General features: G+C 37.5%; 1 protein-coding gene and 1 long non-coding RNA gene across 5 annotated transcripts; one reads left to right on the forward strand and one right to left on the reverse strand.

Annotated features, from left to right (window-relative positions):
* The first annotated feature begins 183 nt into the window (after positions 1-183).
* LOC108719008 lies at positions 184-8941 on the forward strand. 4 transcript variants are annotated; one of them, XR_001936128.1, is made up of 10 exons: positions 184-206; positions 1594-1760; positions 2084-2120; positions 3672-3853; positions 4099-4136; positions 5490-5667; positions 5966-6003; positions 7085-7134; positions 7450-7486; positions 8765-8941. It is a non-coding gene; the product is annotated as an uncharacterized LOC108719008 (long non-coding RNA). The 4 variants fall into 4 exon arrangements; XR_001936129.1 differs by having other exon boundaries at positions 187-206; positions 1603-1760; XR_001936130.2 differs by lacking the exon at positions 1594-1760 and having other exon boundaries at positions 187-206.
* A 5731-nt stretch (positions 8942-14672) lies between these two features.
* Positions 14673-25716, reverse strand: nt5c3a.L (5'-nucleotidase, cytosolic IIIA; the record flags this gene model as incomplete). Its single annotated transcript, NM_001094563.1, is given in 8 exon segments — positions 14673-15175; positions 17280-17480; positions 18473-18635; positions 19487-19576; positions 21285-21370; positions 22767-22813; positions 24185-24254; positions 25617-25716. Coding segments are annotated over 8 exon segments (859 nt in total), but the record flags the coding sequence as incomplete, so codon positions are not given.
* Positions 25717-26756: the final 1040 nt, after the last annotated feature.

Consider the following 26756-nt stretch of genomic DNA (forward strand, 5'->3'; position numbering starts at 1 on the left):
TGAAAAAGCCTGGCGAGGCATTTTCAGGCGACTGTTGAAAAGCGCATCGCCTCGTGTGGTTAGCACAGGCGTTTTTACATAGGCGCCCATACAAAACTGTCGCCTGCGCCGGTCGCGGCGACTGGCGCTGCGCTTTGTCGCCGCGACCGCAAACGCCTGCCGATCTCCCCGTGTGGAATAGCCCTAAGTATGTGATAACCATGCAGGTAAAGTTAGTATGTCTTAAAGCTGTTTTAATAAGTTGTGTCACGTTATCTAGTAATGTATTTATTGATTCTGAGTAGGGTTGTCCCCTATTCTGGAAAACAATACGAGCCTTCCTATTTTTTGCTTTTTTTTTTTTTTTGGCCCCTATTAATAGCATTGGCAGGCCAGGCCTTTACATGTTTTTAGAGTCAATATAAATATTAACCGTATTAGTGGACAAGAAGAGCCGACAGACCTTTGGTGCATAGCTGTTTCCATCAACTTTACTCTGGGACCCCCCAGTTACTGCTTTACCCTGAATATTAACATTGGCATCAAGCATAATTTTTACCGGCCAGGCCGGTAACCCTAGTTGGAATAAAGGGGCCAATTGTGGCTGCTAAACCACTGAATTGCTTCTGCACTTAGTTTATGAGAATAATATTGTAGATACCGATATCTGGTAATGTGATTTTCTTAAATCCATACTACAAAATACTGCAGTGCAGTTGGTCACATTGGTAGGGAGGAGAATATCTGATACTAATAATAGGTTTGACAAGTTTTGGTACACAAACTATAAAAAGACTACCTATTTTAAGGTTAAGGCTCCAAAACATGCATATCTTCAGTATACTATATATTCTCTTTAAAATATTGGCAATGTGTTGGTTTTTTTTTGTTTTTTTTTGTTAAATAATATTTTTCATTGTATTTCAGTGTGTTCTTCTCCCTGCATGCTCTCATTGCTGTGGGCACTAACATATCATTGTTACAGGCACTACTTGGAAATGATAGCAGTGCTTCAAGTTCTAGCCCGCACAGGATAAAGGGGGTTATTCTGCAAAAATAATGAGTTTTTGTCCCAATGCTTTAAAGGAACTGCTGTATATAGTATTTGACAATATGTACATCTTAAAACTGAAGATGGGCTTTTTTTTTTTTTTTTTTTTTGACTGTATGAGGATAGAGGACCCTCCCCTCATTAGGTCAGATGTTTTTATGAGCATGGGATTTTTTATTGAGCTCAGTAACGTTCATAGAGAATATTAATACTTTGCTATGAATTTTTCTGTTTGAGGATAATAGTTTGACAGTACTTTGCACATGCAAGTTATTAAACTAAAAGTTGGGAGTACTAACTTGCACCCTGAATGTATGGCTAAAATGCAGACAAAATATGGGATGAGGGGTTCAGTAAATCCCATACTTTCTTAATAATTTTGGACAAAACCGCACAGCAGCAAGTTATTGAGTTGAAACCGAGCACTGCCTGCTGCCAATACTGCCCGAATATAGGGTTAAATGCAGACAAACAAGGGAGGGGGAGCTCAGTAACTTGATCTGTGGTGTTTGCAGAAGGCGCAGGCTGCTCTGTAATGCTAATCAGTAATCTCTCCTTTTAAGGGAATGCAGACAGGGGAGTATTCTACTCCTTCTAGTCTGTGGGAGGGGAAATATCGCGAGAAGTAATTTCCTCCCATGCTGCTTTGCAACCACTTAGAAGAAAGCTGAGACTGTAGCGCCACGTGCACTTTTGAAGCAGCAGGGATTTATCTTAGTTGAGGACTGAGGTGGGTGTCTCTATTTAAAGTGTAATTCCTTTTCTTGTGATAACCGGAAAGTGACCGGTGCACTTTAAATCCATGCATTAGTCATATGATTTTGTGATTTGTCCAGTGATTTATCATCGGCCCTCTTATTCCGTATCTTTGTTCACCCTCCTGTCTCTGGCAAAATGATGATTATACTTTGCCGTTTACCCAACAGAATGTATGTGGTGAAACTTCATTATAAGCTGAAATGCCAGTGCAATTTAAGATCTAGGTTTATTAAGATTTTTTTTTTTCCCTCCACGACCACAACACTCATTGTACCTTTATGCTCCTATTCACAGGCCTTCATATGAACTGGAAAATACCATGAAGACTGAGGTATGTCATTTAATTCATGTGTTTTTAAGTTAAACATTTGGTTTTCAATTGCATAGCATTTCAATTGCATGGATAGCTGAAGTATAGCAAAATGTTAAGAAATACTGCTCCATGCATGTAAAAATGACATATGTCAGTCACCTGTTACTGCACACAGGACAAATAACCAGAAAATACTCCCTTCTGTGCCAATTATATCATTCCCTACACAACAGGGCAATATTGCTTTTTCTCTGTTTTCCCACCAACCGATAAAATGCTTTCTGTGACATTACCCTTAAGCTGGCCACAGACGCAAAGATCCGATCTTATGAATCCACGATCGGACTTTCCCATCTCCCGACCTGCCACTAACCATTCGGATCAAAATCTTACCATTCCGACCAAATAAAGTAGTTAAAAAAACAGATCAGCCGATGTTCTGCCCCTGAGCGATAGACAAAGCTAGTGACCGTTTTCCTTTGAAAATCGTCCGATTGGCAATACACGCAGAGATATTATCAGCAGTCGACAGAAATTTTCTAACCTGTCCGATTGACCAAACGACCGATCTCTGTCGGACAAAAAATGTCGGGGCTCTCCACACACGGTCCAAAGATCTTTGCGTCTATGGCCATGGCCAGCTTTAGGCCGAGAATCGGCCCCTAAACTCGCATCCGCCTTTTTCATTGCCTGCACCTAGGACCACTTTGTTTGTCTGGGTGCTGGCACATGTGGCTGATTTCTGCACCAAAATGCAAAACACCATGAAGACTGAGGTGCAGTACTTCCTGCTTCTGTGCTGAAATATTGCCACGTGTGTCTGCACAAAGGCCGAAGCAGTTCCGGGGCAGAAAATAACAGCCCTTATATAAGTCCTGTGCAGTGTGCCTGTTTCCATTTGGAGCATACGCACACTCAACACAGTATTTTAAACAACCTGCCAAATAAAAATTGCTTTATATGCAAAAACAACCAACTGATACAAGAAGTAAAAATGGACTTGCCAAAATGACTAGCAAAAGTAGTTTGTGCACTAAAGTTTTATTAATTTTTTTTTCTATTACCGTTGTGTTTTCATGCTAGAGAACTTTTAGAATTAAATATTGACAAAGAAATTGGTGGTAAGGCTTTTTTTTTTTTTTTTTTTTTTGCATGAAATTAAAGTACACTGCCAAACTGCCTGAATATAGATATAAATGCAGAAAAAATGGGAGGGGTGACTCTAAAGCTGGCTGTAGATACAAACATACTGTTATACGAAATAAATGTTTGTATAATTTTGTGTCCCGTCTTTTTTTGTACCATGGTGATCGGACAGGTTAAAAAGCTTAAAGCTCTGGTGCTTTCTGGCACAGCAGAGAGTAGCAACTTTTTCCCATGTTCTGTATCTGAGTTCAACCTTCTGTCTTCTCTGGCATAATGATGATTATATTTTGCCGTTTACCCAACAGAATGTATGTGGTGAAACCTCAATTAGAATCTGAAATGCCAATGCAATTTTTTATTAATTAACTCTACTCCTGCTCTGTAATGCTAAAGTTTAGTTTGTTTTTTTTGTGTTTTTTTAAGGTACTCCAGACCGTGTTATCCAATGCTTTTCTCTTCCTGTTCTCTTATGAACAGCTGCGGGAGGGGATATGTCATGAGAAGCGACTTCTCCCATAAAGCTTTTCTCAACAGAAGAAAGCAGACATGTTTTAAATAGCAAGGATGTATCTGGATTTAGGCAGATTTAATATGAATTGACTAAGGTGGGTATATTTACTTGTGATTTGTGCATGCGGTTGTCCTGTGGTTTATTATTGGTCTTCATGTTCAGTTTGTGCTCCCACCTGTCTTTTTCTGGCACAATGATGATTTTCTTTTGCCGTTTACCCAACAGAATGTATGTGGTGAAACCTTAATTCTACTCTGAAATGCCAATGCAATTTAAGATCTTGGATTGAATAGATTTCCCTCCAGCACACCTCATTGTACCTTATGCTTATATTCACAGGATTTTGTATGAACTGCAAAATACCAAGAATTACAGAGGTATGTACATACCCATATCTATTCAGGTTTATGTTTTAATTGTAATTGTATGAATGCATTTGTAGCTTTAAGTGAAATATATGGTTTTCAACTGCTGATTTTTATGTTTACCCTCATTTTACATTTTGTGGTCCCACCTATATATATTTTATACATAATACATTTCTCAGATTTTACATTTTCCTGGATTTTACACCATTTTTTTTCTCTGGTCCTCTGAAAAACAAAATGCGAGTTCTACTGTAATTGAAAGTATTAAGAATAGGGCATTATATTATATACTGATCTAATGTAAGTGTAGACTGCCCCTTTAAAAGAAATCTATGTTGAAAAGCTGTACACTTTTACCACATCTAGAGGGTTTTTCAGATTTAGTGCAAACTAATGGAATCCGCTGCTTCCTGGCTCTATGATGATCACTGATTTTGCCGTTTACCCATCTGACTGGCAAGTGCTGATATTCTTTTATCTGAGGAGCCAAGTATTAGTGTGCTTTAACTTCACATAGCTTAGTGATGAAATTTAACCAGAAAGGTTCATGATATCATTTTTATTCAGGCCATAGGCTGAGCTCATGTATATCTAAAGTAACAAGCGCACCAACTGTAAGCAACATTTGAGCCATATTGCATTTAGACACATTGTTTAACCATTTGCAATGGAGCTATTGTACAATTGTGAAAGTGTGTTTTTTTTTTTTTTTTTTTTTTTTTTTTTTTTTGTGAACTGGAGGTAAAATAAAAAAAACTTTGAGTGCAAAAAAATAAAGTAACAAGCGCACAACAGATTTTCGAAACAGACTGAAGACAAGGTGACTGATATCGGCAAAATATATTTGTCGGCTAGTAGATTGGCCAAGTCGGAAATTTTTGATCTGGCTTCTTTGAAGACGCCAAAACATCTGTCAGTGTTTACTGCTGAATCATCTGATAACAGGTAGAATTCTATTGTTTATACCTATATATCTGATGATTCAGGAAAGATCATAATTGTTGCGTTTGGCCACCTTAAGGGTGATGACTGACAGGGAGATTTGTCAGCCGCTGTAAATCTATGCAACTGCAGGTGACAAATCTCCAGAAAATACCATCCTCCCTTCACTAACGTTCCAATTGTTGCAAGTAAATCACATTATGGTGATTCAGATTAATTGCTGGATAATACGAAAGAAGGCATTTCCCTGTGATTAAATTGGATGACAAATCTCCTAGTTTGCCACTGCTCCGCTTTCAGCCCTGTCTTAATACATTGGTGCTTGCAGATCTAGCAGGGAGCAGCAGCTTTATCATTTCATTATTTAACGCTGCTGCTGCTCTTGCTCTGTAATGCTAAGTGATTTATTTTTTCTTTTAGGAACTCTGGATAGTGGGGCAGTGTTCTCCAGTGCCTCCCCCTTCTGTTCTCCTGCTCCAGCTGTGGGAGGGGAAGTATCCAAAAAAAAAGGGGACTTCCTCTCATGATGCTTTGCCACAACAGAAGAACATGTTGTAAAACCCTGGGATTTATGCAGGATTATTCTTAATGGACTGAGGTGAATGTCGTGTTTTTTTTTTATTTTTTTTTTAAATGTAATTCCTTTTCTTGTGTAAACTAAAAACAGGTGCTGCACTCAGTTGCCCTATGATTTATAATTGGTTCCCATGTTCTGTATCCGAGTTCACCCCTTTTGTCTTCTCTGGCATATTGATGATTATATTTTGCCGTTTACCCAACAGAATGTATGTGGTGAAACCTCAATTAGAATCTGAAATGCCAATGCAATTTAAGATCTAGGCTTGAAAAGATTCCCCACCCCCCCAAAACTCATTATACTTTGTTTATATTCACAGGATTTCATAAGAACTCCAAAATAACATGAGGACTTGAGGTATGTAACTGTGTCAGGTTAATGCTTTATAGGGTATTTTTATCACTGCATTTAGTTTTCAATTACATGGCATTAAAGGGGGGTTCAGCATATCCAAGGAAGATCTGCTCATTTGGTGACCTTGCCAAATAGGTGGTTGTTTTAAATATATATGGCTAGCTTTATCCTAGCAACAGCAGTCATTTGAGACTGGAATATGAATAGGGACAAGACTAAATAAAAATAAGTAAAAATACAATAACGATTAAATTAGTCTCCAATCAGGTTGGTGGGTCAGTGACAAAGCTGAAGAGCAGTAGAAGAAAATGTAAAATGAAAATACATATGTTAATGTAAGGGCAGTCTGCCCCATTAAAAAAAAAGTGTTCTAAGCTGTCCAATGTTCTACATGACATAAGTTTTCCTGATTTAGTGCAACCTTCTGGAATTTGCTGTTCCCTGGCTCTATGATGATCACTGATTTTGCCGTTTACCCATCTGAATGGCAAGTGCTGATATTCTTTTATCTGAGGAGCCAAGAATGAGTGTGCTTCAATGTCATGTAGCTTGTGTTTTTTGTTTTTTTTTTTTATTGCTTCATATGTAATGTTAAACAATCTGCTAATTTTTTTCAAGCAACTTTCTGATTGAGACTCTACTGTATAATGTATTTATAAAGCACAAACATTCTTACGGTTTTATACACTGGACATACAGATTTGCATACAAAAGGTAAAAAAGCCCTGACCAAAAGCTTGCAATCTAAAAGTAGCATTTTTTTTAAATATATTATTGACAAAAAAAACCATAATAAAAGAGCACACTGCCTGCTGCCAAAAATTAGGGTTAAAAATTCAGCAAAACAGAAGAGGGTGGTTAAGGAAAAGGCAGAAATCACAAACAGAAGTTTGAGCACCGCCTCCTTCCTAAATGTATATGTTAACAATATATATAATGTCCCATATAAAACATGGGAGGGGGATAGAGAGCTCTGAGTTTGCAGGCATAACAAAGAAATGCAGCTTTAGGAGTTGATTATCTGCTGCTACTCTCTAATCTATCTTTCTATCTTCTCTTAAATTTTTTTTTTTTTTTCTTTTAGGGAAGTTGCCTTATGAAGAAACTTCGGGTGACCAGGAAAAAAAGCATTATGTAAGTTTTCCCACGGTCTGTCTTTATTATTGCGATTTTTTTTTTTTTTCTTGTGATAACTGCAAATTTACAGGTGCGCTCTAAATGCATGCAGTTTTCCAATTATTTATAATTATTTTTAATATTCAGTATCTGTGTTCACCCCCCCCCTGTCTTCTCTGGCACAGTGATGATTATATTTTGCCGTTTACCCAACAGAATGTATTTGGTGAAACCTTAATTATAATCTGAAATGCCAATGCAAAATAACTCTTGTATAGATCTTCTAGATTCCCCCCCAACATGCCTCATTGTACCATATGCTTCTATTCACAGGATTTTCTATGAACTGCAAATTACCACCAAGACTGAGGTGTGTGTTTATATAATTGCATCTCGTCAGGTTATCATGCATTTGTCGCTTAAAGGATCAGTAACATCAAAAAATGAAATTTTGTTTTAAAGTAATAAAAATGCAGTGTTGCCCTGCAACAGTAAAACTGCTGTTTGCTTCAGAAACACTACTATTGTTGTTATATAAATATGCTGCTGTGTAGCCATGGGGACAGCCATTCAAAAGAGAAGGCTCAAGTTAAACAGCAGATAAGCTCTGTAGAACATAAATGTTAAATGTTATCCACTGTCCTGTGCCATGTAGCCTTTTTTCAATTTCCGCCATTGCTACTCGGCAGCTTGTTTATATAAACTATAGTAGTGTTTCTGAAGCAAACAGTTTTACCAGTGCAGGGCAACACTACATGATATTTTTATTACATTACTTTCTCACTTTTATTATTTTTGGAAAGCAGGGGGCTAAAGGGAAATGTCACAAGTCCAGTTTTCTCACACGGTAGAGAAACTGATAATACTGCGTAAAAATGACATAAATGCCAGCAACCTGTTACCATACAAAGGGCAAATACCAGAAAGCACAGTGACACAAATGCCAATTGTACAGATACAGTATATAAGGGTGGACTGCCCCTTTAAAAGAAAACTAGTCTTGAAAGGTTCACGGCTTGTTTGTGTGGGTTCTTTTTCGTATCTGGAAGGCTTCTCTGATTTAGTGCAGCTTTCTGGAATCTGCTTCCTCTTGGCTCTATGATGATCAATAATTTTGCCGTTTACCCATCTGAATGGCAAGTGCTGATATTCTTTTATCTGAGGAGCCATGTATCTGTGTGTTAAATTCACAAAGATCAAGACACTTTAGCTGCTTTTAGCTCACCACCCAATATCTTCTTGGAAGATCAATCCTCACTGTTGATAGACTTTCATATTGTGGCATTGAGAATGTTGACAGCAGCATGGTATTCCAGTGTAAAAAAAAAAAAAATCAAGGCCAGGGCCTTGTGCGTTGGGCATTTCATTCTTGGGAAGGTTAACTGGAAACTGTCAGAATATTTGTATGATAGTAGTCACACTTAAAGTAACATGCACAACAGACTGACTCAAACCTGCATGGCACTTGCCAGGCTTATGCAGTGCACAGTATTGCAACCTCTATTCCTTTAATAAAAAGCTCTGCCTACTTGAGCTACATATTATTTAATGACAATTGTTGCATATGTAAATATGTTCTATTAAATTTTATGTCATAGGAAGGAAATCCACTTCTCAACTGTTAAATTTTTAATTTTTTTATTTTCAGGGTTACATTTTAGTGGAAAATGATGAGGTGATCAGTCTTGAAGAATAAAACTCTGAAAACAAGTGCCGCCGCGCCCCCCCCAATTTTTATGTATACTAATGTCAACCATCACATGGATATGCACATTTTTAAAGAAATGTTTAACATAACTGGCTGTAATAAACATTGACAAAAGTATTTGATTGTAGCCTTTTATGTGCCAATATTATGGCATAGTGCATTCACTTTATAGCAACTCAAATTTATTCTATAAGATTCTTAAGCTTCACAAGATGATTCTGTATTTCTGTATGAATAAATAAGAATATGCCAAAAGGCCATGTAAGCTCAACAGGAAGCTAACAGACTTTATCAGGAAGCTCTACAGTTGCATACTGCACCAAGTAACAGACTGCTAATCACAAATGCACAGACAGAAGTAAGTAGGCTGCTTTGGAAAAGCAGCATTACATTAACCTTCACTCTGCTTTACAGGATATTGCTAACCTAGTGCAAGCACCAAAAACTGTTCCCAATTCATTACAAATTCTTGCAAATGATGAAACCTGTTAAGGTCACTCTGGTTGTGTATGAAAGATTTGCAACAGGCATGAACTACCCCAGGGTGAAATGGGCAGAGGTCCTAAAATTTGGATTATCATAGTACTATGATAAATTGACAGGTGAAGAGCCTTGGATTGGGGTTACAAAGACTAAGGGACACTAAAGGCTACCAGACTACTCTGTGGTTACCATATAAACTGTGTGGAATTGTAAAGTATAAACAGGAAGTTCTAAAAATTAATACATCCTGTTATATTGATTGAGAACCAATTCAGACGTTTGTTGCTTAACTCATTGAAGTGGATGCCATTTTGAGAGGGTTACCAAATCCACTAGGGGGCAGCAACACATACTTGTTGTTTTGTAATGCACAACCCAATACTTAAATGCTTCCTTTTAGGAATTCTTTAGTTTAATTTATTGGTAAAAAGTTGGTTCATTAACTTATTAGGGTAGGCATGCCAAAAAAAAAAATCCAGACGGACCAGGGCACCTAATTTATGTACAAAGTATGTAGTCCTTCTAAATCTCACCAGTGGATGATTATCAAGTATTAATCTTAACGTGAGCTGTAAAGTTGGCCATAGACACAGATCCGATTGTACGAATCCTCGATTCATACGTTTTTTTGGAAAGTGTGTGGAGAGTGCTAACATTTCGCATTGGTCGATCGGCCAGGTTAAAAGATTTCTGTCGGCTGCCGATAATTTCTCTACATGTATTGCTGATCAAACTATTTTCAGTGGGATTTGTCAGACATAACTTTCGTACGATTGCTGTCAGGGGCAGATCATCGGCTGATCTGTTCTTTCACTACTTTATTTGATCTGAATGGTTAGTGGCAGGTCGGGAGATGTCCGATCATATGAGGTTCGGTCGATCTGATCTTTGCATCTTGGCCAGCTTTAGTAAGAAAAAGAGCAGCATTTGGAAAGTATGCTAGAAAAGACCCTAGAACGTTGTGTGTTTTGTACAGCAATTTTGCAGTGACCTAAAATGTTCTTTAATAAAAAAGCAAGCATGACACCTTAAGCTTGCAATTCAAACCTCTATACCACAAATCAGACTACGCCAATATTCTGTTACAGAACATATTGGCAAATGAGAGTAATCTTGGAATACTTTTATCATGTAGGAGGGGGGATGCACCAAATAAAGTTTGGCCAAATATCAAGTGAAATTTGAAGCCTAATTTGCATATTCAAACAAGCTAAACATCTGAAAATAAATTGCTTTCAGTGGTCATAAGGTTTAAAAAGTTCTGTACTATTGACATGTCATCCTTTTGAGACTTAAACAATTAAAAATTATTTCATAATTTAATTTAGTCCAAACAATAATGGAGTTTATGCTTTTATTTGTTAATTTGTTGTTTATTTTATTGAGTTGGGGTGTGGGATACTTGGGGTTGCAGATCAACTGTAAGTGTGCCCTCTTTGCTGCTGACTTAGAATGCAAACCACATGCTGTCTTTGAGAGAGGTATACTAAAATGGGTCAAATTATATTCATGCAGTTTGCTTTAAATAATGCCTGTTTATCAAGAACATTTAACTGAAGGTAAGTAAAGTTAATTTAAGTGATGATAAAAACAAAGGGCTAATGTGATTCATCAGAAAATTGCACATAAAAGTATAGAGAGAATAATTAAAAATGTACATTTTTAAGAATAAACCTTTTCATCAGTTGTAATTAGGGTCCTGTTAAATTTGTAATCCCCTTAAGAATAGCCCTTGGCCTGCCCCAATGTTACCTTATTTGTTGAGTGAATCCTTGCTTAAGCTTCTTTCTGGCAGTCACCCCAGCATAGCCCTGCCCCTTTTGCATCATAACCCACCCCCTTTACATCACAGCACACCCCATTTTGTGTCACCTGCCGGTAAAATATTTTCGAAAAGGAGGCAACCCTAGTTGTATTATCCCAGGGTTCTACTGACATCTCCCTCAAAAATGCAGCAACTGTTGCTTTTATGCTGCATCTGATGATCTGACCAAAATTGCCTGTTATTGAAAAAAAATTATTATAAATATACACCTTTTGCAGTGTCATTGAGCTGGCGCAGAGTTTCCATAGAATTTTTCAAAAACTGCAGTAGCTGGGTTTATTTTTGTGTTTTGTAAACACCGTGAAAAAATTTATTGGAGATGTTTCAACTAGCTGAAAAGCCCCCAGTATAAAATGTGTAATGAAGGAAAAGTAAATTTTGAATCTGGCAATTCTGAAATCATCTAGAGAAGGTAAAAAAAAGAGCATGATATTGATTTATACTGTATATCAGGAAGTATTATGCTTCATGTGATACAATGTGCAAAATAGCCAAATTTGTTCTGTAGTGTCAGACATTTTAAAAATGCAATGAACAAAATTTGTTAATTTGGTTATTTACCAGCCTCACCAGCGGCCATTTGACCAACAGACATAAGGAAGTCCCAGACAAAACAAACTAAAACGAACAAGATTTCAAAAGAGGTTTCACAAAGTTCAACTTGATGGACGTCTTTTTTTCAACCAAATTTACTATGTCTCTATGTAAATAAAAAACAATTAGATATTTTAAGGATTTGTACAAGTATATTAGGTGCTTGACACTCTTTGGACACTCTTTAGGGCTCCAGATAAAGTGTACATGTGCAGAAGAGTGAAAATCGGCATTTTGGCTTTTTACTGCATGCACCATATGGAGAATCCAGGAAGAAGTAGTTTGTGACTACCTACAGTAGTACCCTGTGTATTCAAAAGCACACCAAGAACATTTATTAGTTATTTTTTTATTTATTAAACATTGATTGGTCTTGGCTGACCTACATCTCTATAATACTTGCTTAAGTGTATCTTAATATCACATAAAAAATACAGTAGAACCCCAATTGTGTGCAGTGGCATCTTTTTCCCCTAATTTAATCCTGGGAAATGTAAAATTTGAGTTTTAAAGGGTTCTACTGTAGCTAAGTACTATTAACCCTTTCACTGCCAGCTGATTTGGTCACTTGCGAATTTTATTGCCAGTTTTTTGAACATGTGCTCTTTCAGTTTTCAGATGAGAATCACCTTCTGGCAGTAGTCTTTTTGTTCAATAGTTGAATAATACTTACAGAACCTATAATAAACAGAAAATAAAATGTCTTTGTATTTTAAAGGGAATCTGTTGTCATTTTAAACTTCTTTTTGCCTTTTTCTAAAATGTACACCTCAAAAAAAACACAGTCTGGAAAATAAAATGTTAATTCTTACATCCATACATGAGTTATTATTTTTATTTTGTCAAGGGGGCTTCCACGCCTGCTCATTATATATTCTTCCTGTGCTGCACTAACAGCAGGCACAGCATTACATGTGTTCTTGGAGGCAGCCACTCTGTGTAAAAAGCCAAGTCGCACTGCGACATGGGGATTTTTCAGCCCCCCTCCCCTATCTGCTCATGTGTGCAACGTCACGAGGAGAGACCATGTGGTTTGTAGAGCAGCCATTATCTATATTTGCATATTCAGATTAAGACCACACATCTAGGGGTTGCACACTGTGCTTGGGAAGAGAGATATATTTATAGAATTCCTGTACAATCTTATTCTAGGCTAATGTTACAGGGAGCTGCTATCTGGTTAGCTGCCCATTGTTCTGTTGATAGGCTGCTGATGGGCTGCTTGGAGTGGTGAAGAGTGATATCACTCCAACTTGCAGTGTAGCAGTAAAGAGTGACTGAAGTTTATCAAAGCACAAGTCACGTGACTGGGAGCACCTGGGAAACTAACATCATGTCTATCCCCAAGGCAAATTTCAAAATGAAATATAAAAAAAATATGTTGCCCTTTTAAAAAAAACAGTTCAGTGCATAATTCTGCTGGAGCAGCACTATTAACTGATGTATTTTGAAAAAAATAATTTTTTCCCATGTCCGTGGGGGTCATTTATAAACTTCGCGCAAGGCAGATTGATTTGCCAAATGAATATATTTGCCCTGAGCATGGTTATAATTATAAAGCTAAATAAGTCTGGTGCAAGCAGAATTGCAACATTTTTTTCACAATGCAAATGTCTATAAGAGCTTTTTAAATTTGTCAAAAATCGAAAATTGCGAATATTTATGCGCACACTTTGCGACTGAATTACGCCACAACTTTTGTGGCGGAGAAAATATTCACAAAACAAGTGCGAATTTAAGTTACTGTCAATGCTATTTTCGCGCACAACAACCTCGCACATTGGGTGCGGTTGCGCAAACTCCCGTCTCATTTGCGCGCCATTTGCGAAAATCTATTCACAATGCAAATTCGCAAAAACTGGAAAGACGGGCAGAGCAGTGCAATATATTAGCGTTCAGGAAAAAACATGCGATGCGCGAACTTTATAAATGACCCCCAGTATTCCTTTAAGTAAAATGACTAACACATTGGACTGTTTATGTAACAGTTTCATGGCAAGTCTATAAAAATCCTGTGAGTAAAGGTGGGAGTGGTAAAGTAGCACCTTTTGAAGTGATCACCTCCAAGGCCAAACAGATACTGTACAAGTTGTGATAGATTCAATCTTGATTTCACAGAAGGGCAATAAGAGACACAGCAGTCTTTTCTGCCTTACATTACCTCTAGTTATAGTTTCCATTCTTCTTCTCTCTGCTATCTTATTCTATTGCCAAAGCAGATCCAGAAACAGGTTTTAAGGGATACAGTTAAGCTGGCCATAGACGCAAAGATCTGATCGTACAAATCGAGGATTTGTGCGATTTTCGGACCGTGTGTGGAGAGTCCCGACATTTTTCGTCCGGCGGAGATCGGTCGTTTGGTCGATCGGACAGGTTAAAGGATTTCTGTCGGCTGCCGTTAATATCTCTGCATGTATTGCTGATCTGATGATTTTCAGAGGGAGACTGACGCTAGCTTTGGTTGCTTGACAAAGGGGTTCTACTCCCCGAAACGTTGCATCGCACTCCGCATTGAAATACATTTTTGAAGATTTCTCACAGTCCTGTGTGCTGTTGGAATTCCTTTGCTGTACTCTGTTGTGGGGCTGCCGAACCTCTGCCAGTGAGCACCAGGCATATTGCTTTTATCTGTTGGGTGTGCGGGATCTTGCTTTGTTACTAGCTTTGGTTGGACATAACTTTCGTACGTTTGCTGTCAGGGGCAGAACATTGGCTGATCTGTTCTTTAACTACTTTATTCGATCAGAATGGTTAGTGGCAGGTCGGGAGATGGGAAAGTCTGATCGTACGATGATTCGTACGATAGGATCTTTGCGTCTATGGCCAGCTTTAGGCTACACAATTCCAAAATGCCTGGTGCCTCTTCTTTTTTTACTTATAATTGTTACAAGTTATAGTCACTGTGGCAAAAGGCATTGCAGAAGTAAATTCAACACACTACAGTAATAGTACTGAATTATAAATGTATTGCAGAAGTTTTACATACATAAAAAAAAAACAGCACTTGGAATCATGCACACTAGTTGGCCTTTAGAAAACATTTACACACAGACAAAATACAACACTTTAAAAGTACATATGAAAATAAATATATTAATTCACTATTAATGTTTCCTTTTTCCAGGAAGAGGCGGGTGAAGGCAATGAAATGATTGCATAAATCAAAATGTTTAAAAAAATGTGACACTGTATAAGAAAGCAGCATCATGCTGAAAAATAAGGTGCTTTTAGTTGTCACTGCAATAATATTACGATTTTGTTAATATACATGTAAAACCTTACAACAGGAAATAATTTAAAATCCTTTCTTTTTTTTTATGAAAAGCAAGGTCCTGCCTCAGGGCAGCTTATAGAATTTTCTGTATGATTGAGTTGGCTACATCCAATGTGTCATCTTTGACAAGGACTATATCATAGGAGTCCATGTATTTTTCTATCAGTTCTTCTACCTGAAAAAGAAAACAAAAATCAAATGGTTAAATCCCTCCAAAAATACAGCTTAATATCTCACATGTGTCTTAGTTGTGGTGATGCCCTAGATCAGTGCTGTCCAGCTTATTATATGTAGTGAGCCAATTACATCTCATACAGTATTGTAGGAGGGCCAGATAGAATTAAAATGATGATGTCATATAGTGAAGTCTATGAAGCCTCTGAGCAGACTGGGGAATCTCGTCCATGAGGTTTCACACGATAAACTGTGAGTAACGTTTTTCTCATTGTATGACATCAACAGACCAAGAATATCCGCCTGTAGTGAGCTTTAGTTCTCCTTTAAGCCAGTAGTTAAAAAGGTGATTTATAACACCATGAATATTGGCTCTAATAGTCACTTGTTTAAATTCTTATTGCTATGACCTCTTGCTTTCAGTATAATGGATATCCGTCATTTGGCTGCTGCTGACATTCCCCATGATCCATATTACAAATATATAGAAGAGCAATATAAAAAGGTCATTATGAACTTTATAGAAAACTACAAGTGACAAGTGTGCATCTGTTTCAACATGGAGAATGGGAGGTTTCAGCAGCAGCACATTAAGATTTTAATTAAAGGTTTCTAAATTACCTACTAAGAAAGGGGGAAATAATATATTCGTTGCTGGGGTTCAAAATGGGTTGCATGCATTCTCTAAAAGGACAATAATTTTTTACAGCAAAACTGAACCCTAAAACAAATGTGGTTAGAAATACTGTATTTTATTTACTAGGGGGCCCATTTACTTAGCTTGAGTGAAGGAATAGAATAAAAAAAACTTCGAATTTCTAATGGTTTTTTTGGCTACTTCGACCATCGAATGGGCTACTTCGACCACGACTTCGAATCGAACCAAAAATCGTTCGACTATTTGACCATTCAACCATTCGATAGTCGAAGTACTGTCTCTTTAAAAAAAAACTTCAACCCCCACCTAAAACCTACCGAAGTCAATGTTAGTTTATGGGGAAGGTCCCCATAGGCTTTGCTATCTTTTTTTGGTCGAAGAAAAATCGTTCGATCGATGGATTAAAATCCTTCGAATCGAACGATTCGAAGGATTTAACTAATTGCGGTAAATCCTTTGACTTCGATATTCGAAGTCAAAGGATTTAACATCGACAGTCGAATATGGAGGGTTAATTAACCCTCCATATTCGACCATAAGTAAATTTGCCCCTAAATGTTCCCCTGTCTAAAGATTCAGCATCTCTATAATAGGAATGATCCAGAGTTTCAAAATTGTCACAGGAGGTCACCATCTTAGATTTTGTTAGGAGTGACAGTGACACACATGCTCAGTGTGCTCTGAGCAGCTGTTGTGAAGCTAAGCTTAGTTCAGAAGCAGAAAATGAGGTTAATCTAGCCACAGGACTGATGATTACATTTTTATGCTGCTTGCATTGATTTCTAGACTGCCATGTAATGTGAATGTGAATTAATAATTAAATAGCCTTTTATCGTGACTGCTATATATACTGTATATACAGTATATTGTCAGTCGGTCCTGAGCTCAGGTTGACAGCAGCACACAGCATGTGCTGTAAATCAGTAGAACAGAAGATAGGGAACTACAGGGGATATCTTTGGAGGTATTTTAAGTACACACAGGCCCAAACAGCCCCCACTAGGCTAATAAATAGTAACTCTCAAACACCCAGCCGGAATCCACAGATTGCCGGTCCAAACCTACTGGTATAGACTGCCTCAAATAATGTGCAGCATTTTTACCCTACTTCTTTTTTAAGCTTTAGTTAACCTTTAAAATTACTTTTATCAAAACAGGATTCTTTGGCATAACAAAGTCCCAAAGTTCCAAGCCCAAAAGTTTTGGGTCTAGGAATGCTTAGGAAATTAAATATGGGATTGTGGGCAGCAACTAAACTTTCTCCACTTTCAGCTCTTTGGAAAACAAGTTGCCATTCCCAGAAAACGAGGCCATGGAACTGATATACAAATCATTTTAAAAGGTGCTAGTTTCCCCTTCAAATAATCAGTAGTAACTGATCCTTTCCTCTGTGAGGCTGGATTGACAATATAATGTGTAGGACTTAAATTGGATACATAAGACTCACCTTGTCATTAAGAAATCCTATTTTAAGGACATTTTCCACATTTGGCACTCCATCAGCCATAGCTAAATCTCCTAAGGAGTCCCCAAGCAGAATGATATTACTATTGTCCTTTAGATGGCCAAAGTACTCTGTATTCTTTAAGGCACCATCATGTTTATTGTACACATGTATTAGTTCTCCTTTGAATCCTGTTATTATTCCCTTCGAAAAACAAAATACATAAATTTATAATGCATTTTCTATGAAAAAGACAGGCATTATATTAAATGAACACTCAACTGTACAGCTGTAATTTCTGATTACTAATTAGGGTACTCTAAATGCATATTGTATTAAATTTGTAAATAAATGCCACATATCCTGTGGATAAAGGAACCTAAGTGCCACAAATCCTAGACGTCCAAGTGCAGTACTTTGCTTCGATCCCCCTCTCCTAGTAAGGGTAGTGGCAGATGGGGTGATTAGTCGCCCAGTGACAAATCTCCCCTACTTCGGGCGACTAATCTCCCCATATGTCTTCCCGCAGCAAGAGTACGAAAAGCTGGCGGGATGGCATACATTACTGAAGTCGCCCCAAAGTTGTCGTAATCTCCCTGAATCTTCACTTGTGCCACCATCCTAAAGGAGCAAAGGGGGGGGGGGGAAGTGTCCCAGAGCCAGAAGTACAGAGAATGTAAACATATATTGATTTTAGGGCCATGACAGACAGTATGCTTTGCCGCCCGCGGGAATATCTTCTCTCCCTGTCCACAAAGCACCCAAAAATACCTGCCTGCCCACATCTATTTTCACGTAATTAGCTGGGATCGTCCTATATAAAGTGCTTAACACACAGTGGAAATAATTATTACTTGTGTATGGATGTCCAAGATCTGCACACTACCCAGCACAGACTATTGATGAGCAAATCTGTCCCGTTTCACTTGTCCAAAAAGTCGCTAAACTACGAATAATCTCAAAAAGCATAAAATCCTTCGCTCATCACTAGCAGAGGGATGTATTCATGAGGTGCAGGCTGGGTGAGGCACATACTGTATGTGTAAGACAAAGTGCCCCTTTACAATGGGACTTTTGTAAATAACCTCTATTGTTTTCATTGCTGTGAAATGGGGATGGTAGAACAATTAACTAAATTCCATGAAAAAGAAATTAATGTAACATTCTAAAAATAGTTCAGCTACGTATTTGCTTACATTCTCATCAAACTCCATAAAGTTGGAAATAACTTTTACGTCGGGGTGGTAGACTCCAGCCTGACGTATAACTTCTTCCAATATATCTCCAAGTCCAGCTGAAAAGATGAAGACTGGAATACTTTGCTTATGGAGTATGTCAAAGAACATTTCATAGCCTTCCCTTTTGAGAGGAAACAATGCAGGTTTAGCAGCACGTTCAAAGAAGGCAAATATAAATTATACAGTATATATTATATATTCATTAATATTATGAGCTTAGCACATGACAAAATAAAACCCAGGACACTGCAATATTAGCAACTTTATATTTAAATCGTGGAATAAGCCAAACATGATTTTTTTTTAAAAAAAAAAAATCCTGGAATAAGCAAAAAAAAAACATGAATCATGTCAAATGAGTTTGAGGTATAGAAAAAGGGGGTTTATATTGTCTATGGCTCCTGTGGGTAAGTGACACCCAAAATGGCCTCTGTGTGCTTTACATATGCTACAAGCCCTCTGATACAGTATATAATAGGAAGCAGTATGACCATGGAAACAAAATTCCCAGAAGCACAGTGTGTCTGTGCAAAGGATACATGGGCTATTAACCACCGCTGACAGTTACAACTGTTCGGCCTCTGTTATGCTGTTTAATTAGCTATTTCAAGTTAAATCTGTATTAAATGTGAAAGGTGTGTAATTGGACTAGCTTGTGGTATAGTAAAATTCTGAAACACAAACTGATAGCATGACTAAAATATAAAAGTGCACAGGTTCTCACAGTGGCTTGTGTCAAGTGAACAACAAACAAAAGTTTTTTAGGGCAATGGAGTCTGATTTGAAGCAAACCACAATCACAATTGTGTCCATTTTAATGCATCAGGAGATATTGTGCCAAGTGGCTAGTGGCTGCAATTATGCTGGAATTATGGGGAAACCCATGGGTGGGTAAAAAAAACATGGCAACCAACTGTAAAATTGCACTTTGCACACTGAACTTATACTTGTAAATGAACCCTAAAATCTTACTTGAGCTTGACATCAGATTCCCTTACAGCTTCTGCTAGTTTGTCTTTTTGCAAACGCTGATCAATCAATAAGGTGTGAGATTTCATATACCTAAAATGTCAAGATTTTAATACATTATTAATTAAATACAGTTGACAATATGAATATTGTACTGAGTGCATAGTTCTTTCAAAACAAATTGAATTTATGCAATAAAATACAGCAAGAAGGCAGATCAAAGATCTAGCACTAGTAAATGTGTGGGGCACACCCTCTGCAACCGCATTCCATGCACCAAGGGTGTGCCAGCATTGAGAAGGCAATAGGGGGTGCCGTGCTCTAACAAACTATGCAGCCAGCAAATCTACAGAAGAACTCCAGTAAATGGAAGATGGGTATGGCCACCTTTAGGGGGTGGTTCTTCCCACCTACCTCTGTGGTCTCTGCCATAGCTGATCTTCTGCAACTTAGAAAACCTCTTGGGCTAATAGACTACACCTTTGCTAGTTTCTTATAAATGGCTTAACTGACAAAAGTTCTTTTGGAAGTAAAGGAAATGTGTTGGAAAGAGATGATAGCAATCTACTACACTGCAGAAAACCGCTAATGTGTTACCATAAAGACATATTTATAACATGGCAAGCGCTACTTATATAAACTTTACACAGCCTTTAAAATGAAGTGCTCCTGCCATTTTAGAATTTGTTCCTGCAATTTTAAAATTTACATCAACATATGAGAAAGCTCCAAGAGATGGACCAAAATGGTGACAATCAAAAAATCCAGAGTTTCACGAATCTTTGAACATTTGATAAAACCTGATTATGCTGTAAAGCACTTGGTATAGGGAGCGAAGAATCAAATTATCTTAACAGCTGTAAACCCCTCAAACATGAACAATTTAAGAGATATATATTTGGACTCATTTGCCCCCCCCAAATTAGTAGTTTACTTAGGACTATGATTACCACCTTCATTCCTCTCTTTTACCACCTTTTTTACTTCTTTGTCCACCCACCCAATTATTCTTGTACTGACAAGATGTAAAATTCTTTCTTGTAATTTTAAACATGTAAATTATTTAATAGCACTGATAATCATGCATTTTGCACTATTCTAAAACTCCCTAAAAAAACTATGTCTGCAAAGAAAATGTCACATATACAGTATGTTACACGCTGCATTTCTCCGCCAGCAGAGAAACATAAGAAGAGAAACGGCATACACTGTCTCATCCTTCCAGGCAGATTTCTGAAAGTGCCATTAGTCTTGATCTGACTCTGTCACTTTTACAAGGTCACACTACCCAGAAGTCTTTCCAAATGTGCAATCACATTGCACATTGCTACCTCCAGGGTTCACTCTTTTTCTGTCAATCTGTTTCCATTGCAAATTTGTGCAATACAGAAACTATTCCCTGCAGAGAGACTAACATCTCACGTCTCAAACAGTCAATATGCTAAATATGAACAACCTCGTCTAGTGAGTGAAAGCAATGTGTTTTTGCCTCTTTGAAAAACACCCAGACAGACTATACATGTTATCCAAACCAACCAATAAAACTGCATTACATGAGGTTAAACTATCAAGAAGATAATGTAGTCATAGTCTTATCTTTCGAAAGTTATGTATACTATTTTTAGTGGAGACTGCAACTTTGAACTAGCATTAGCTGCAGCAATTATAATTTAAGCAGCTTTTAAACCTCTGTAAGAAATAGATATATGTTTCATAATAAAGCCTATAATGGAACAGAAATAGTGCATGGTTTACTGTTCCTCATAAGGGCAATCAAGGGCAAATGTTTTTTTTTACTTACCATTCAACCATGTATGGATATTTTTCTTTCATAGTGAGGTCTGGGTCGATTTCAATAGCATAGTATTTTTCTTTCAGCTGAAATAACTAAAGGAAGAAAAACAGTAAAGTTCATTGCAAATAGAAGTATTCATATAGATATACATATATATTTTTTGGCTAACATTTGTCAAGAGCCTTTAGATGATGGTACCTGTTAGTAAGTAAAGATGGAATAAGTTTGCTAATATTGGGCATCAATATAATTCAATTCTAGGTTTTCACTTAGAGCCAGATGCAGTCTAACTGTTTATCATATGAATACTCTATTGAAGTCTATGGAAAAAAACTGGACCTCAGAGAAAAGTTTTTTATCCTCAAATTGAATCTCACCCATAAGTTTTCACATGATAAAATAAAGTTGTTTTTATGGAATTGAATCTGGGCCACTATTGGAAGAGTAGAGCAGCTCTAACAGACTTTCATATAATACAATGAGATCACAGGATGTCTGTCCAGAAAGAATTCCCTTATCTACCAATGTATTTTTGCAGGATCTGGGAGTTAGAAGGAGTTATTTAGTTCTCTTTATAGATGTCAATTCAGGCTATGTATGTTGGTTTAACCATATTGGTCTGGTATCACTAAAGTCAGCCCATATATGGATACATTAACTAAAATGTAAAGTATCTTACTTTGAGACACAGGCCTTTTTTAGGAATAGAATGGTAGTGTCCTATTCTAGTTAGCTATTGGAAGTATCATTTTTCAGTAAAACAATTCTAAACTTTTACAAACCTTTCACAGAGTAGCCAACATTGCACAGTAATACATAAGTGTAACTATTAACTATATTGCTTTACTTTAACTAACTTCAATAAATCAATTCTAATGCCTTCTTACTTCCCTTGCTAAGTATAGTTTGTTTGTAGTAACACACAGGGTGTCTATATAGCATCCCACAGACTGCCACCATATTCAAGTTCTTAATGCACTCCATTCCTCTGAGCTCTTCACTATGTTTATTTTCAAGTGCCAAAGACATCTCCCCATGTCTACCATTGACATTATATTGTGACAGTATTGGTACAAGCGCTGTGCCTTTGCCTCTGAAAGTCCAAGGTTAAGTTGCACAATGATGCTATACCCCAGGTCCAGACTGGTATTAAGCCTTGGCATTTCAAGCACACAGAGGCCCAAACAGTACCCCAGCAGTTTTATTCATCTTTTGATGTTTATATTATGTGGAATAATAATTTGTCTTTGTTTTACTGTTCGTTATATTAATCATCATAACTATACACACACACATATATTACAGATGTAATGGGTTTTAAAATTAATTTGGAAGGAAAAGTGTGGTTGAGAAGGGGGTGATAAAGTGACAGTTTCATAAATTACAGATAAAAAATATGCCCCACAGATATATATACAGTATATTTATGTATGAACCACCAGTTTGTAATATATTAGGGCAAATAAAGGATATATATTGATTACATACCTTTTTTCGACATTCGTCTGTGATAAGTTTGCTGTTGTCAATAATATCTATAATGGTAAAAAATAAAAATGACTAGATTAAATATATACTGTATAGCATGCAACATGCAATTCTTCAACTTGAAAGGCAGCAAATATGTTTGCACAGTTGCCAAACTGATATCAGATCGATTAAAGTCTTCTCGCTGCGGCAGAGCACAAAGTGCAAAAATGGCTGCAAGTTGCTATGTTTTTCATACTTCCAGAGGAATACAGTGCTGCCTGCATTTGACAGAACTGTATTCATGAAGGACAGTCAAGAGGCATGTAGGTATCCAATCTACTACCTCCTAACTCGTGCTGAATTGTAATGTTGTGCAAGGAGCAGAGTGCAGATATTGCACCCCCTTAGTGCCGTTGCATTGTGTTATGGGGACATAAATAAATGCAAACAGATACAAAGTTAAGAAATGCAGTTGGCATATGGATGGGTTCTGTGACCGGCAAGGTAGACTGCTGGGTTTATTTTCCTGGAGAAAAGGCACTTGCAAGAGAACATAATTACTCGATACATTAGAAGGCATTATAGACAGAAAGTCGGGGATCTCTTCTCCCTTAGGGAAAAAGAAATCAAAGAACGAGAGGCCACCCCTTTAGACTAGAAAAAAAGAACTTTAATTTGAAGCAGAGTAGGTGGTTCCTCAATGTAAGGGCAGTGAGGTTGTAGAAAGCCCCGTCGGATGATGTTGTGACGGCAGATTCTATTAATGCCTTTACAAGTGGTTTTGGATGATTTCTTGAACAAGCTTAATATCCAAGGCTATTGTGATCTTAAGATCTAAAGTTAGTTTAGTGTAGGTACGTATTGGTATTTATTGTTTATATATAGGAGTGTATAGATAGGACTGTTTATGTGTGTGATACATATGCGCTGAGGTTTGCTGGAGGGGTTGAACTTGAAGGACTTTTGTATTTTTATCAACTGAAATCAATTGCATGTAAGTGATTTCAATTATTGCTAGTGGGAGAACAGCCGAACTTTCCTCGTAAGCCACCTTCAAAAAGAAAATCAGTTGTAATCACGGGTGTGTCAGGGCCCTGGTATAGACTATGATATCAGAATGATATCAGAGAATTCAAAAGCAAAGCCTAATCTATAACATTTCTAATGTTTATGTGTCTTACCCTAATAAGTCACTGCCAACAATGCCAACATAAATGTTTGTAGAAAAAATACAACTGAATTCCCACAATGCAATCCCAGTTTTTCAGCATAAAATAGCTGGTATGGCACCTTGAATGCAAGGGTGCTCAGGCAGCACATTCATAATAATAGCAGTGTGAAATTTGCTAATGACATGAAATCTAAAAAAAAGTTTTATGAGCAATAGTAGGTATATGTACCCTTTAATGGAAATTGTCTTAATATAGTTAACTTACTATGGCATGTAGGACATCTTTTTCCATTGTGGGAAAACTTGCTTAGGGTCATATCAAAATCGGTGATAACCTGAAAAAAAATGACCTCACAGTGGTTAGATTATTTTTAAATAAAATAATGGCAGGCATCAGGCCCGGACTGGCAATCTGTGGGTTCTGGCAAATGCCAGAGGGGCTGCTGTATGGTTCCATAGAAAGTCACCATATAGTGGGCTGGAAGGGGGCTGTGTGGGCTGGTAGGGGGCTGTTTGGGCCTCTGTGGACTTGGAATGGCAGGGCCTATTTTGACTCCCAGTCCAGGCCTGGCAGGCATATTACATTGTGACCATTTAAACATACTGTATATAAAACATTAAGCATCATTTATAAATGTATGGGAAAGTGCTAAAATAGACAACAAAAATTTTGCACTGAAGACATTCGCACATACTTCTGACCATCTTTGCTCCAACCAATTTGCAGCAGATGCCAAAGCACCTGTCAACCCGTGCATGCAATTGCACAAATTAACACAAAGTAACCCTGGAATTAGCACAATCTTGAACTAGGTGGTTTATGGTTATTGGGCTCCAGTAGCAGGTCATAAGCTGCTACTGACTTGCACAAACCGAATCAGCCACTGAAGACTGCTATCAACAAAGTACACTTTGGGGAGCTGGCATTACAATACCCGCTCTAAAAAATCAGTTGCTAGAGTAGATGACATAGGAAAGGTAAAAATACATCAGGACAGAACCCCTCGTCTCTTTAGCTACAATGTTTTCTTATTATAAGGAGCTGATGTATGAACACTGGGCAAATCTGCACTTTGTCATAGGTTACGGCCCAATGTTCATAAATAAGGCCCAGACTTGTATATCTTAAATAGTTATAATTGTATCTTTCCTTATTTTAAATTGATGCAACTGCAGAGTACTCTGGGCCAAGAAGCCTTTTATTTAAATACATATCAGAAACTTTGTATCGTTTCTGGCTGCTCAGTGCAGGAGGTCAAACTAGAGACATTTCAGTAACAATCCGGGACTTTTGAGCTGTCAAAATCAGACTGTCCTGAAAAAACGGGACAGTTGGGAGGCATGTAATTTTGAGTATTTGTTTTCAGAAAGATGAATGGTCAAGTTCACATAGGTCATTATATTTCTGCTTATCTTAAATTGATGCAACTGCAGAGTACTCTGGGCCAAGAAGCCTTTTATTTAAATACACATCAGAAACTTTGTATCGTTTCTGGCTGTTCAGTGCAGGAGGTCAAACTAGAGACATTTCAGTAACAATCCGGGACTTTTGAGCTGTCAAAATCAGACTGTCCTGAAAAAACGGGACAGTTGGGAGGCATGTAATTTTGAGTATTTGTTTTCAGAAAGATGAATGGTCAAGTTCACATAGGTCATTATATTTCTGCTCCTGCAACTGCACCATCAAACTCACTTACCTGAAGTTTGGAAGCACCACCTTTTATGAGCCTGCATATTAATTCTTCTACTCTCTCAGGGTCCTTAATGTGGACGGATTTCTTTTGAAACTCAGGCATCTAAATAAAGTATATAAAATGTGAAATTAATTAAAAACATTCAAATAATTTAATTAATATTCAGTGAAGTATTTTGTATGTACAACTTATATTTAAAAATGTACAATTTAGAAGGCAAGGCAAACTAAGAAGTAAGGCAGATATACGGATGATGAAATAATGAAAGATCAGATTATTTGGCTTGTCACTAAACAAGTGAATTGCGTGGACAGTTTGGTCACCCATCCGTTGGGTCAAATCTAGCTAATCAAAAAATTTTTTAGGCATATGCTAAGCCTAAGAAGTTGTGTTGACTGAGGGGTAGAATGAAGAATAGTTTATTTTTTATCCAGCGGTAATGATAGCAAAATAAATACCTATCCCTTCAAATTTAACAATCACTTTTTTCTTAATGTTTCTAAAGCTGGCCATACATTTACAGATTCGTACATTCGACTCGGTAGCTTTTCTGAAAATCATACAGAGACAGTACCTACAGGGCAGGTTTAAAAATCCCATCAGGCAAGGACTGCATTAGTGGTTGATGCAGCCCTCTCCCTCCTTTATGATTCAATCGTTGGCTTGGAGACCAAACCATCAGACCAGTCCATTTTGGCCCAATATGTTGGTGGAACTTTGCCAAACAAATGGCTCATAATGTGTATGGTCATCTTAAATATCTCAACAATTCAAAGATTAAGAACCTAAGAGCAGCGACCCATGCTGCTATTTCGGGAGGTTAGTCACCCAGTGACAAATCGCTTCGTCTTCGGAGACTAATCTCCCTGAACTGCCTTGCTAGTTTCCTCGTGAGGCAACTTCAGACGACTTCGGAAAATGAATTTTTCCGAGTGCCATGCGATTTACATTCTAGCCGGTGGGAAGGCAGTTCGGGGAGATTAGTCGTCCAAAGAAGAAGCGATTTGTCGATGGGCTCCCGATCAAAGGGCAAATGTAGTCCTCACAAGAAAGGATTTTCCCTGGCCATCCCTGGTCAGCATGCCCGATTGTTAATGCTGACCAGGAGGATTAGCAGAAAAGGAAAATCACTGTAAGTATGAT

This window comes from Xenopus laevis, chromosome 6L, assembly GCF_017654675.1.
Source record: "Xenopus laevis strain J_2021 chromosome 6L, Xenopus_laevis_v10.1, whole genome shotgun sequence".
In the NCBI taxonomy this organism is placed as follows: Eukaryota; Metazoa; Chordata; class Amphibia; order Anura; family Pipidae; genus Xenopus; species Xenopus laevis.